Raw genomic sequence first — 14,095 nt, forward strand, 5'->3', positions numbered from 1 at the left:
TATTTATCTGACAGACACACTTTCCTTAACAAAAAGAAAAACATGTTTGAAAAATAATAATCAAATTAAAATACAAGTTCTACCTTGAACTTAGAGGGCCAATTCTTTCAACAGCTGGTGAAACTACATCTTCATTCTTTTTTTCTCTGTCACAGAACTGGTTAAAAACACAAAAGCAACATACATTAGGCGAAAAAAGTAATAATGCTGAAGATAATAATAATGCATAGAAACTGGGGCACAGCATTACACGTAGAGCAGGTTAACATTTTCTGCATTTAAAGCCTAACTCCAAAGGTGGATGAATGAGAATCCGTGTTCACACCCGTGCGACTTGTCATGTGATTTGACAGTTTACTTGTGCCCATGGAACCGTTCAAATTGGTGCGACTCCGACTTGCAGCGATTTGAAAAAGGTTCCTGCGCTATTATTGGCGATTTCAAGTGCGATTTGTTTAGACATCTGTGCATGAAGTCACACACATGTCGGCAGGGCGCAAATGAAATCGTACTGACCAGCTGCTTTGAAATTGCGCTGAAGTAGCGAGATTTCAAAGCTGCATTCAGTGTAAACAGGTTGTTAATTGCGGTGTTAACATCTCCCAATTTCTCAGTTGGGTGATGTTTCCTGTAAATTACTCTCTATGTCTATGTGATGTGTGGAACAGAAGTGAATTGTTTAGTGAAAAATCGCTCTACAACCTGTTTGACAGGTGTTACAGCATTGAAAACCTGACAGAGGTTCTTTTATTATTCCAAAACAAAAAAAAAATTAAGCCTGGAGCTGGGTAAAAATCAATCTCTGGAAATTTCTGCTAAACATTATTTGCATCCAAGCTGCAACACAGCCCCAAACAAATTGCAGAAAACAATACATTCTAAAATAAAAAAAGAAAAATGTTTCATTTAATTAAAATGTGATCAAAAGGCTTGATAGCATGCTGTAAATATTTTAGCAAGCAGCAGAAAAGCAAGCTATTATACTAGTAAAAAGAATATACCCAAATGTACCAAAAATACATAGTTACATAATAGGCAAGGTTGAATAAAGACAATAATCCATCCAAGTTCAACCTGTGTAGGTGTACGTGTGTCAGTGTCGATAATCATTTCCCATATCCCTGTATGTTGTGTTCTTTAACCACTTCAGCCCGGAAGGATTTACCCCCTTCCTGACCAGAGCACTTTTTGTGATGCGGCACTGCGTCACTTTAGTAGTGAAATATGAGTGGTGTATCCGCGCAACGGAACAGAAAATTAAAAAAGTGGAGAAAATGGAAACAATGGAAGAAATCGCATAAAGGACTGCTGCCTCCACAGATGTGATTTTCACCTAGGTGGAAAAAACAGAAGGTAAGTGAAGGGTTAGTGTGTGGGTGTGGCGCTGTCCTAATTTATAGAAATACTTGGTAAATTGTGTGTAGCCAAATCCCATATGTAAAGTCGCATAAACCAAAATTGCAAATAAAAAATTCAACGAAAATAAAACCAAACATAAAACAGCAAAGTGACCCCCTTTGGAGTGTGTAGGTGTAACGTTGTCCTAGTGGAGAAAAAAGTGGAGAAAATGAAAAAAAATGGAAACAATGGAAGAAATCACATAAAGGACTGCTGCCTCCTCAAATGTGATTTCCACCAAGGTGGAAAAAACAGAAGGTAAGTGAAGGGTTAGTGTGTGGGTGTGGCGCAGTCCTAATTCACAGAAATACTTGGTAAATCGTGTGCAGCCAAATCCCATATGTAAAGTCGCATATAAAGTATAAACCAAAATTGCAAATAAAAAATTCAACGAAAATAAAACCAAACATAAGACAGCAAAGTGACCCCCTTTGGAGTGTGTAGGTGTAATGTTGTCCTAGTTTAAAAAATACTTTGTAAATCGTGTGTAGCCAGATCCCACATGTAAAATCGCATGTAAATTATAAACAAAATCGCATATAGCAAATACAACGGCTAGGTTGGCCCACTTTGAATTGGGGGAGGGGGAAGGGGAACAGGGGATGAAATCAAAAAATGACTTTAGCCAAAGCTATTCCATCCGTGTAAAAACACCATATAGTGATTGACAAACATAACATCGCTGAATAATTACATAGGTTAAATCGTGACTAGTGCTCAGTGCAGTTTAAGTGAAAAACTTGACATCTTTGTAAAACAAGGCAGGTATTTGTATTGATCTTGGTGACCAGGTGCTCGTGTCCAGCTTCTTTAACCCCTGGGGGGGTAATGCGCAGTCACAGTGTATGCCACTGTGCGGCAATCCACAGGCTGTTTCTGGGTCACGGTGACGTTTTAGGCATAAGAGAAGAAAGAGGAGATTCCATAGCGTAAAACCATAAAACACTCTTTATTGAACGCAGATGACATAATGGTACTCACATTTAAGCAGTTTATAATAGGAAACCAAATGTCATCAAAACAGGAGAGCGTCAGATTTAAGTTGGTGATCCTCTGGGAGATGATGCAAAAGCGTCAGAATAGGCCACGCCCTACGCATTTCGTCATAGGGACGTCAACTGGAGCGTGCCCCCTTTGCGTCACCTCCCCTCCTTTTATACTGTGCGATGTGCTGCATGCCTGCACACCGGAAACCTCCGGCGGCCATTTTCCCTTAGGTTTTTGCGTGGCCATCTTGCATGTGGCTATTGCAGACCGGAGCCATGTGTATAAACCTTTAGTGGAATATCCCTAGTGTTGTAAAAACAGGAAATAAACCAAAGGGAAATCCGTGGCCATTTTGTGAGAGATTTTGCAGACCGAAGCCCAATAGAGCACTTGATAGGTATATGCAGGCCGAAGTCCGTGGCCATTTTCTTGTAGGTTCTGCAAGATCTATGTAGGTTATATGCCTGAGTCCGCGGCCATTTTCTTGTAGAATGTGCGGGGTATATTTGGATTATACGGTGACCCCGTACGAAAAAAACTTCTCCGTTCGAGTATGTGTCACTCTGAGCCACAGATTTACTCTATCAAGATGGAAAATAAACCTGTAAAGAATCATCATAGGCAGAGGCAGTATTAATTATTTGCACAGTATAATTAAATATACCTGACGAATTATACATAGAAATATAAAATATAAAATTTAAAATACATATAGGCACTTGACCTGGGACTTAAGTATGCTCCAGAAAAATGCCTGGACCCTTTTGAAGCATACATCGACCTGCAAAAATTCATTAGAAAATTAAACATAAGGAAATTTTTTGCAATGAAAGGAGAAAATAAATCACTCACGGAAAAAGAAGCCCCAATTTATAAGCACTCGCAGTTGAAGAACAACTCCGTATTCAATCCCAATACTCAACAGAATGAAAGACTTACAACTTTTAAAAAGATGGTGGAACAAGATATAAGAAAGCTAAAACCAAAGAAGGTAAAAGCAAAAATCTGGAAGACCATCAAAGAAATAGAAAAGAAGAAAAATATCGTCATACGTCCGGCGGACAAGGGCGGTGGACTTGTTATCCTAAACAAAAAGGATTATGAATCAGAAATGGAGAAACCGCTAGCTATTCCTAACACATACAAAAAGCTAAGGGGCAACCCGAAGGCAGAATATAAGAAGCTCAAAGCTTATATACAGAAAGGAGAGAAAAAAGGAATCCTGAATAAAAAAGAAGCAAAATTTCTATTACCTGAAGCAGCCAAGACCCCCGTAATATATTATGTCCCAAAAATCCACAAGAACCAATTTAACCCCCCAGGTAGACCCATAATAAGATGGCCTATTCTCTAGACTGGGGGCATATTTGAACAGCTATTTGCAACCATTGGTAACCGGAGGGAAATCCTACCTGAAAGACAGTAAACAGCTGATTAAGGAGTTAAAAAATGTCAACATAAAAGGAGGAAGACATACTTGTGACTATTGACATCAACTCCCTATACACTAACATCATACAATTAGATGGCCTCAGCGGAGCAGAATGGGCATTACACCAACAAACCAACATGAAAGAAGAACAAATAAAATACATATTAGAAGGTTTAAAGTTAGCCATGAGCCATAACTACTTCTGGCATAAGGGAGACTTCTACACGCAAGAGAAGGGAGTGGCCATGGGGGCTAAGTATGCCCCCAGTGTAGCCAACCTGCTCCTTAACAAATGGGAAGAAGAACAAATCTATAGTACCAATAGGCCAAATATGAAGCTATATAGACGATATATAGATGACATCGTTGTAGTATGGGGAGGCACAGAAGAAGAACTACAAGTATTTCTCGAAGAAATTAACCATAACATCTACGGTTTAACTTTCTCTGGTAACTGGAGTAAACAAGACATAAGTTACCTCGACCTCCAGATATACAAAGAAAACGGGCAGCTTAATACAAAAACGTTCTTCAAGAATACAGACAGAAACGGCTACATACCAACAAGTAGCTGCCATCACCCGAAGTGGATAGGTAACATCCCAAAGGGGCAATTGATGCGAATACGCAGAAATTGCAGTAGCATCATTGATTTTGAGGAACAAGCAGACGTCTTAATCAACAGCTTCACGGATAAAGGATATAAAAGAAGGGACCTATTATTATTGAAACAAAAAGTGAAAAGTATGGATAGAAACGGGCTGATAGAAGGAACACAAAATTCACGTAAACAAGAAAAGAATAGAAATATAGGCTTTGCTTTCCTGACAGGATACAACAGGCAATATAAAACTATGGAATCAATCATTAAAAAATATTGGCCAATTCTCCAATCAGATCAGATTCTTAAACCAATATTACCAAACAAACCTATTTTTATTTACAGGAAGGCCCCAACCCTTAGGAACAAACTAGTGCACAATGCCCTTGACCCCCCAAAACAAATTAAAATAGGGAAGAACCTTAGAGGCTTTTACAAATGTGGTAAATGTTTACCATGTAGAGTAAGTAAGAAAACAAGTAAAAAGACAACTAAATTTAGGTCAACATCTAATGGAAATGAATATACCATCAGGGACCTGATCACGTGCAATAATACACACGTCACTTATGTATTAGAATGCCCATGTCGGAAACAGTACGTGGGGCGTACAACTAGAAAATTGCACATAAGGATCAGAGAACACATTATAAATATAAAAAATGGGTTTAAAAAGCACAGTGTATCCAGACACTTTAGAGACCACCACAACAGGGACCCCTCAGGCCTTGTTTTTTATGCTATTGATAAAATCAAAGGGCACTGGAGGGGCGACAACAAGAAAATTAAAGTGTCGCAAAACGAAACTAGATGGATTTTCCAGCTAGACACACTACAACCATCAGGAATGAATATAGATGTCGACCTAAATTGCTTTCTCACTAACTATTAGTACTACCAGTAAACTACCACTACTAGTTAGCTTAATCTTTTTTGACGTGAAAAATAAAAAAGGTTCCTGACGTATGACATTAATTTTAGGCTCCATGATGACACAAACACCATCTTCCCTCGGTCTCCTTCCCACCCTTCTTATTTTACCCCCCTTTTTATAATTTTTATTTTTATTTTAATTTTATTATTAAATTTTCATAAAATTTTTTTTTCATATTTAGTTAACTTTTTATTTTATAATATTGCATGTACATAGTGATATGCAATTTATTTTTAGTACTTTGGAGCAATAAATATTAAACATTTCTGTGTATATGTATTTTAAATTTTATATTTTATATTTCTATGTATAATTCGTCAGGTATATTTAATTATACTGTGCGAATAATTAATACTGCCTCTGCCTATGATGATTCTTTACGGGTTTATTTTCCATCTTGATAGAGTAAGTCTGTGGCTCAGAGTGACACATACTCGAACGGAGAAGTTTTTTCGTACGGGGTCACCGTATAATCCAAATATACCCCGCACATTCTACAAGAAAATGGCCGCGGACTCAGGCATATAACCTACATAGATCTTGCAGAACCTACAAGAAAATGGCCACGGACTTCGGCCTGCAAAATAGCATATACCTATCAATTGCTCTATTGGGCTTCGGTCTGCAAAATCTCTCACAAAATGGCCACGGATTTCCCTTTGGTTTATTTCCTGTTTTTAAAACACTAGGGATATTCCACTAAAGGTTTATACACATGGCTCCGGTCTGCAATAGCCACATGCAAGATGGCCACGCAAAAACCTAAGGGAAAATGGCCGCCGGAGGTTTCCGGTGTGCAGGCATGCAGCACATCGCACAGTATAAAAGGAGGGGAGGTGACGCAAAGGGGGCACACTCCAGTTGACGTCCCTATGACGAAACGCGTAGGGCGTGGCCTATTCTGACGCTTTTGCATCATCTCCCAGAGGATCACCAACTTAAATCTGACGCTCTCCTGTTTTGATGACATTTGGTTGCCTATTATAAACTGCTTAAATGTGAGTACCATTCTGTCATCTGCGTTCAATAAAGAGTGTTTTATGGTTTTACGCTATGGAATCTCTTCTTTCTTCTCTTATGCCTAAAACGTCACCGTGACCCAGAAACAGCCTGTGGATTGCCGCACAGTGGCATACACTGTGACTGCGCATTACCCCCGCAGGGGTTAAAGAAGCTGGTGAGTGTCCGCATGATCACAAGACACGAGCATCTGGTCACCAAGATCAATACAAATACCTGCCTTGTTTTACAAAGATGTCAAGTTTTTCACTTAAACTGCACTGAGCACTAGTCACGATTTAACCTATGTAATTATGATGCTCTAAAACATGCACTGGTCACTCCCATACTCAAAAAACCATCCTTGGACCCTACCAATCTTAACAACCTACGCCCTATCTCCTTGCTCCCCTTTTCCTCTAAACTCCTTGAACGCCTGGTTTACAACCAACTGAGTGACCACCTCATTAAAAACAACCTTCTTGATCCCCTTCAATCTGGATTTCGCCCTCAACACTCCACAGAAACTGCTCTTTTAAAACTCACAAATGACCTACTAACTGCAAAAACCAACGGACACTATTCTGTACTCCTACTTCTGGATCTTTCAGCTGCCTTTGACATGGTTGACCACCCCCTCCTCCTCAAAAAACTTCACTCCATCGGTCTCCGTGACTGTGCTCTTCAGTGGCTCTCATCCTACCTATCCCAACGCACCTTCAGTGTCACTTACAATTCTACTTCCTCCACTCCTCTTCCCTTCTCTGTCGGGGTCCCCCAAGGTTCTGTTCTTGGACCTCTTTTATTTTCAATCTACACCTCTTCCCTGGGTCAGCTGATAGCCTCTCATGGCTTTCAATATCATTTCTATGCTGATGACACACAAATCTATCTCTCCACCCCTCAACTCACTCCATCAGTCTCCTCACGCATCACTAACTTACTAACCGACATATCTGTATGGATGTCACACCACTTCCTCAAACTCAACTTGTCCAAAACCGAGCTTATAATATTTCCTCCCCCACGTGCCTCTTCCCCTGACTTCTCTGTGAAGAGCAATGGCAAAACCATCCACCCGTCCCAACATGTCAGGGTGCTAGGTGTTATCCTAGATTCTGAACTCTCCTTTCAGCCCCACATCCAATCACTTTCCAAAGCTTGCCGCCTCAACCTCCGCAACATCTCTAAACTACGTCCCTTTCTAACCAGTGAAACTACAAAGCTCCTGATTCACTCCCTGGTTATCTCTCGCCTTGACTACTGCAACTCACTCCTCATTGGCTTACCTTTAAATAGACTATCCCCCCTTCAGTCCATCATGAATGCTGCTGCCAGACTCATCCACCTTACAAACCGATCAGTGTCTGCTACCCCTCTCTGCCAATCCCTCCATTGGCTACCACTCGCCCAACGAATTAAATTCAAAATACTAACAATAAGTTACAAAGCCATCCACAACTGTGCCCCCAGCTACATCACTAACCTAGTCTCAAAATACCAACCTAAACGCCATCTCCGTTCCTCCCAAGATCTCCTGCTCTCTAGCTCCCTCATCACCTCCTCCCATATCCGCCTCCAGGACTTCTCCCGAGCCTCACCCATCCTCTGGAATTCCCTACCCCAATCTGTCAGACTGTCTCCAAATTTATCCACTTTTAGGCGATCCCTGAAGACTTTCCTCTTCAGAGAAGCCTATCCTGCCTCCATCTAACAACTGCATTATTTTCTCCATTAGCTCATCCCCCACAGCTATTACCCTTTTGTATAACTTGACCCTCCCTCCTAGATTGTAAGCTCTAACGAGCAGGGCCCTCTGATTCCTCCTGTATTGAATTGTATTGTACTTGTACTGTCTGCCCTAATGTTGTTGTAAAGCGCTGCGTAAACTGTCGGGGCTATATAAATCCTGTATAATAATAAATAATAATAATTATTCAGCAATGTTATGTTTGTCAATCACTATATGGGGTTTTTACGCAGATGGAATAGCTTTGGCTAAAGTCATTTTTTTATTTCATCCCCTGTTCCCCTTCCCCCTCCCCCAATTCAAAGGGGGCCAACCTAGCCGTTATATTTGCTATATGCGATTTTGTTTATAATTTACATGCGATTTTACATGTGGGATCTGGCTACACACGATTTACAAAGTATTTTTTAAACTAGGACAACGTTACACCTACACACTCCAAAGGGGGTCACTTTGCTGTCTTATGTTTGGTTTATTTTCGTTGAATCTTTTATTTGCAATTTTGGTTTATACTTTATATGCGACTTTACATATGGGATTTGGCTACACACGATTTACCAAGTATTTCTATGAATTAGGACTGCGCCACACCCACACACTAACCCTTCACTTACCTTCTGTTTTTTCCACCTTGGTGGAAATCACATTTGAGGAGGCAGCAGTCTTTTATGCGATTTCTTCCATTGTTTCCATTTTTTTTCATTTTCTCCACTTTTTTCTCCACTAGGACAACGTTACACCTACACACTCCAAAGGGGGTCACTTTGCTGTTTTATGTTTGGTTTTATTTTCGTTGAATTTTTTATTTGCAATTTTGGTTTATGCGACTTTACATATGGGATTTGGCTACACACAATTTACCAAGTATTTCTATAAATTAGGACAGCACCACACCCACACACTAACCCTTCACTGCCTCACTTTAACTGACAAATGCGCAGTCGTGCGACGTTGCACCCAAACAAAATTGACGTCCTTTTTTTCCCACAAATAGAGCTTTCTTTTGGTGGTATTTGATCACCTCTGCGGATTTAATTTTTTGCGCTATAAACAAAAAAAGAGCGACAATTTTGAAAAAAAAAAAAAAAAAAAAAGGAATATTTTTTAATTTTTGCTATAATAAATATCCCCAAAAAATATATAAACTAATTTCTTTCTCAGTTTAGGCCGATATGTATTCTTCTACATATTTTTGGTAAAAAAAAAAAAAAAGAAATCGCATTAAGTGTATATTGATTGGTTTGCGCAAAAGTTAAAGCGTCTACAAAATAGGGGATAGATTTATGGCATTTTTATTTTTTTTTATTAGTAATGGCGGCGATCTGCGATTTTTATCGTGACTGCGACATTATGGCGGACACATCGGACACTTTTGACACTATTTTGGGACCATTGTCATTTATACAGCAATCAGTGCTATAAAAATGCACCGATTACTGTGTAAATGACACTGACAGGGAAGGGGTTAAACACTAGGGGACGATCAAGGGGTTAAGTGTGTCCTAGGGAGGTTTTCTAACTGTGGGCGGGGGGTTGCCTCACTAGAACATGACAGAGATCATTGCTCCCAATGACAGGGAGCAGTAGATCGCTGTCATGTTGCTAGGCAGAACAGGGAAATGCCTTGTTTACACAGGCATCTCCCCGTTCTGCCACTCCGTGACACGATCGGGGGCCCCCGGCAGACATCGAGTCCGCGGGACCCACGGTCATGGAGCACCATGAGGGCCTGGTTCTCTGGACCAATTTGGCCCTATGTAAGATAAGAAAAGGTTCTTTGCAAGAAAGAGCTGCCAACTCGGGAACAAACCTGATAGGGGTAATGACCACCAAAAAGGCCTTCTTACCTGACTGATCCGCCAATGGGATTTCCTGAACATGTTTCAAATGGAGGTTTATGAAACACCAGTTTCACATCCTATATAGACACAGAAGGTCGGAGCTGGGGGGGATTTCATGAGCAATTCCTTGTGTAAAAGTTTTTAGCAGAGAGTGGAAAGCCAAAGGTTTCTGCAATAGGATGGACAAGGCAGAAATGTGTCCCTTCAGAGTACTAAGTGCCAAATGTTGGTCTATACACGCTTTCTTCTGGGTGCCAAAAAGGGTCCTCTAGGAGCTATGGTAAATCTTACTAGATCATTAGACATCAGACATAGGCTGACGAAATGTGAAACGGCGTTGGGTAGTGTTTGAGATTTCATTTATATCTCTCTCTCTCTCTCTGTGTATATAATATATAATATATAATATATATATATATATATATATATATATATATATATATATATATATATATATATATATATATATATATATATATATATATATATATATATCTATCTATCTATCTATCTATATATATATACATATACACACACACACACATATATATATTATATATATATACATATATATATATATATATATATATACAGTATATATATATATATATATATGTACACATACACATACATATATATATATATATATATATATATATATATACACATACACACACACACACACACACACATACACGTGAGGCGGTCAGGAACCAACAAGAAAAGGCTTAAAAGTGCACATAACAGATGTAATAACCACCTGAAAGGCAACCTTACATGTTAGGTCTTCTAAAGGAATGGTTGTAATCAGTTCGAAGAGGGGGTCTCTGAAGTACATAGAACACCAGGCTTAGATCCCAAGGTGGCATAGGAGGCCAAATTGGGGCATTTATATAAGCAACTTCCGTCAGAAACTTGTGCCTTGGGAGTATTCAGCACAGATACTAGTCAGGACAAGATTGAAGAATGGTCAATATACAACCCCATTTTCAAAAAGTTGGGACGCTGTGTGACATCCACATAAAAAACAGAATGCAATGATCTGCAAATCCTTATTTTATTCACAAGAGAAAATAGGAAAGGATATTAAAATGTTTAAACTGAGAAATTGTACATTTTAAAAAAAAATAAGGTAATTTTGAAATTAATGGCAGCAACATGTCTCAAAAAGTTGGGTCAAGGCAACAAAAAGCTGGGAAATTAGGGGTACTAACAAGAAAGAGCTGGAAGAACATTTTGCAACAGGTCGGTAACATGACTAGATATAAAAAGCGCATCTAAGGGAATCAGTGTCTCAGAAGTAAAGATGGGTAGATGTTCACCAATCTGTGAAAAGCTGCGTCTAAAAATTGTCAAAAAGTTTCAGATTATTGTTACTCAATGTAAAATTGCAAAGAATTTAAATATATTATCTTCTACAGTACATAATATCACAATATTTTGATAATCTAAGGAAATTTTGGTGCGCAAGGAACAAAGCCAAAACGCAATACTGGATGCCCGTGATCTTCGGGCCCTCAGATGGTACTGCATTCGTATTGGCAACCATGGGTACTGCATCCTCCAAACTAAAAAGGAGAGTGACCTTCCAGCTTGTTAATAGTGCTCAGTTCAAAAGCCTGCATATCTGATGGTATAGGGTTTCATTAGTTTGTATGGAATGGGCAGCTTGCACATCTGGAAAGGCACCATCAATGCTGAATGATATATCCAGTTTCAAGAGCAGTAAATTGTATGCTCCTATCCAGATGACGTCTTTTTCAGGGAAGGCCTTACATATTTTAGCATAATGATAAAGATAAACCGCATACTGCATCTATGATAAAAGCATGGCTTCATAGTAAAAAAAGTCCAGAGGCTTAACTGGCCTGCCTGCAGTCCAGACCTTTTACCAATTAAAAATATTTGGCACATCTTGAAACTAAACAAAGAAGACCCAGGACTGTTGAGCAGATAGAATCCTAGATCAGGCAAGAATGGAACAACATTCCTCTCCCAAAACCCCAGCAACTATTCTCCTCAGTTCCCAAACGATTACAAAGTTTTGTAAAAGAAGAGGGGATGCTACACCGTGGCAAACATGGCCCTGTCCCAACTTTTTTGAGACGTGTTGCTACCATCAATCTCAAAGTTATCTTATTTTTTCTTAAAATGGTACATTTCCAAAGTTTAAACATTTGATATGTTTTCTATTTTCTATTGTGAATAAAATATAGGTTATGAGATTTGAAAATCATTGCATTCTGTTCTTATGTAGATTTTACTCAGCGTCCCAACTTTTTTAGAATTGGAGTTGTACAAGTGGGTATTCCTTGGATTCAGCCATCTGTCTTTGCACTACCAAAGTAAGCCTTCCATGTGTGATGCTAAATCTTGCAGGAGTTGAATTTTCTTACTCTGAGTAAGGTGGGAAGTCAGAAATACCCCTATCCTTTAGGACCTGGGTTTCAACAGCCATGTCGGTGAAGCTAGTGACTGAGAAGTATGATGAAATAGAGGGCCTTGGACCAGCAAGTCTGATCTGTTTGTAAAAGGCCAAGGCTTGTCCGTCAGAAGTCTAAGTATGTCTGTGTACCATGTTCTGCTGGGCCAATATGATGCAATGAGAATCAGGATCCCTGGTCTTGGGTACAAACATGTTCAGCTTGTTGTTGAACCTGGAGGCCAGGATGTCCACATACAGTTTTCCTGACCCTTGACAGAGATTTTGAAAGATCTCGGGGTGCGAAGACCACTCCCTATGCAAATTGTCCTCTCCAGGGATGTGGATGGCAGAGATGGCAGAGCAGGCATGTAAGTTTCTACCTAGGAGAGTAGCAGACTTGTTTCTCCTGGGGCAGCTTAACTTCTGTCGCCCCCCCCCCCCCCCCCCTTGATGATTTGTGTAGTCCACTGCTGTAACATTGTTCACCTGCACCCAGACTAGATGGCCTTTCAGAAGGGAGGGCCAGGGTTGTAAAGAAAATCTGATGGCTCACAGTTCTAGGATGTCGATGAGGAATTTTGACTTCTGTATATAAAGTCGCCCTGGTAAGCTGTTACATGAATGCTCTGGGCTCGCAGAAAAGCCAGAAGTGGGGCAAGCACTTTTGTGAACACTTGGGCTGCAAAGGGGATCCTGAATTGTAGTTGCTTTTTTTCCCACAGCAAAATGCAGAAAGTGGTGTTGTTAGAGGGGGAAGATGAGCACGTTCAGATCGGCATCTTGAACATCTACTGAGGCCAGAAATCTTCTTGTCTAAGAGAAGAAATTACACATCTCGTTTATTCCAACTGGAATTTTGGTACACAAAGAAACCTGTTTAGAGAGTTTAACATGGTAGTAAAGTCCATGTTTTCAGTTTTACATACAGGTAAGCCTATAAATAAGACTCATCTCCTAAACGTGCCCCAATTAGGTGATATTTACATCTGTAGCAGCCAGTGACATCACCATTGCATGCACCCTGCACTCTGAATGTATGGCACTTTCCACAATGCCGTCCATTCAGAGCGTTGTGCTGCGGCCGTGATGCCTGTGCGCAGAAGTGACATCATCACAGCTTGCCCATTCAAACAGCCAGAGCCTGCGAACCCGGAGGAAAGACCAGGGTAAGATGGAAGCCTTGTCAGCTGTAACAGCGTACCACTGGAGGGATCTGTTTTACAGGTAAGCCTTTCATAATGTGCTAGTACTCGATCCATACTAGAACATTATGCCATTAACTTGCAGGGAGACATTTTTATTTTTTAAACGACTTCACTACCTCTTTAAGTCCAATAATGGGCAGATACCCCCACTTGGTTTTGAGACTAGGAATATATTTGAATAGATAACTTGAAATGTTATTCTGAAAGAACTGGTACAACCCCCCTTGTGCTTGAAATTGGTGCAAGGAGGTCATTAAAGCATAAGTTCACTTTTCTAAAAAAAAACTATAAAATACACATTTTTGCAGGTAAAAAAAAAAAAATGTGTAATTATTATTTGTGTTTTTTTTTTGAGCCTGCAAAGCATTGCGCCAGTGATCAGAAGATCGTTGGTGCCCTGCAGGTCTCCTGCAGAGTGTCTCTGTGTGCCTGTGTACTCCACAGTGCTGTGGTAGTTCACTGAAAACTACAAGCCGAAAAGGGCTTGTAGTTTATTCGCACGCAGAGCTGTGTGAATGAATGA

The 14,095-nt window shown here is 39.9% G+C and overlaps 1 protein-coding gene across 6 annotated transcripts in view; it reads right to left on the reverse strand.

Annotated features, from left to right (window-relative positions):
* The window catches only part of KATNIP (katanin interacting protein), a 310,890-nt gene that overhangs the window by 156,699 nt on the left and 140,096 nt on the right, over window positions 1–14,095 (reverse strand). For all 6 annotated transcript variants that reach the window (XM_073633024.1, XM_073633020.1, XM_073633023.1 and 3 more), the window contains one exon: window positions 84–157. In XM_073633024.1, the coding sequence (XP_073489125.1) occupies window positions 84–157 (74 nt within the window). The remainder of the gene's footprint in view (window positions 1–83; window positions 158–14,095) is intronic.

This window comes from Aquarana catesbeiana, linkage group LG06 (genome assembly GCF_042186555.1).
Source record: "Aquarana catesbeiana isolate 2022-GZ linkage group LG06, ASM4218655v1, whole genome shotgun sequence".
Lineage (NCBI taxonomy): Eukaryota > Metazoa > Chordata > Amphibia > Anura > Ranidae > Aquarana > Aquarana catesbeiana.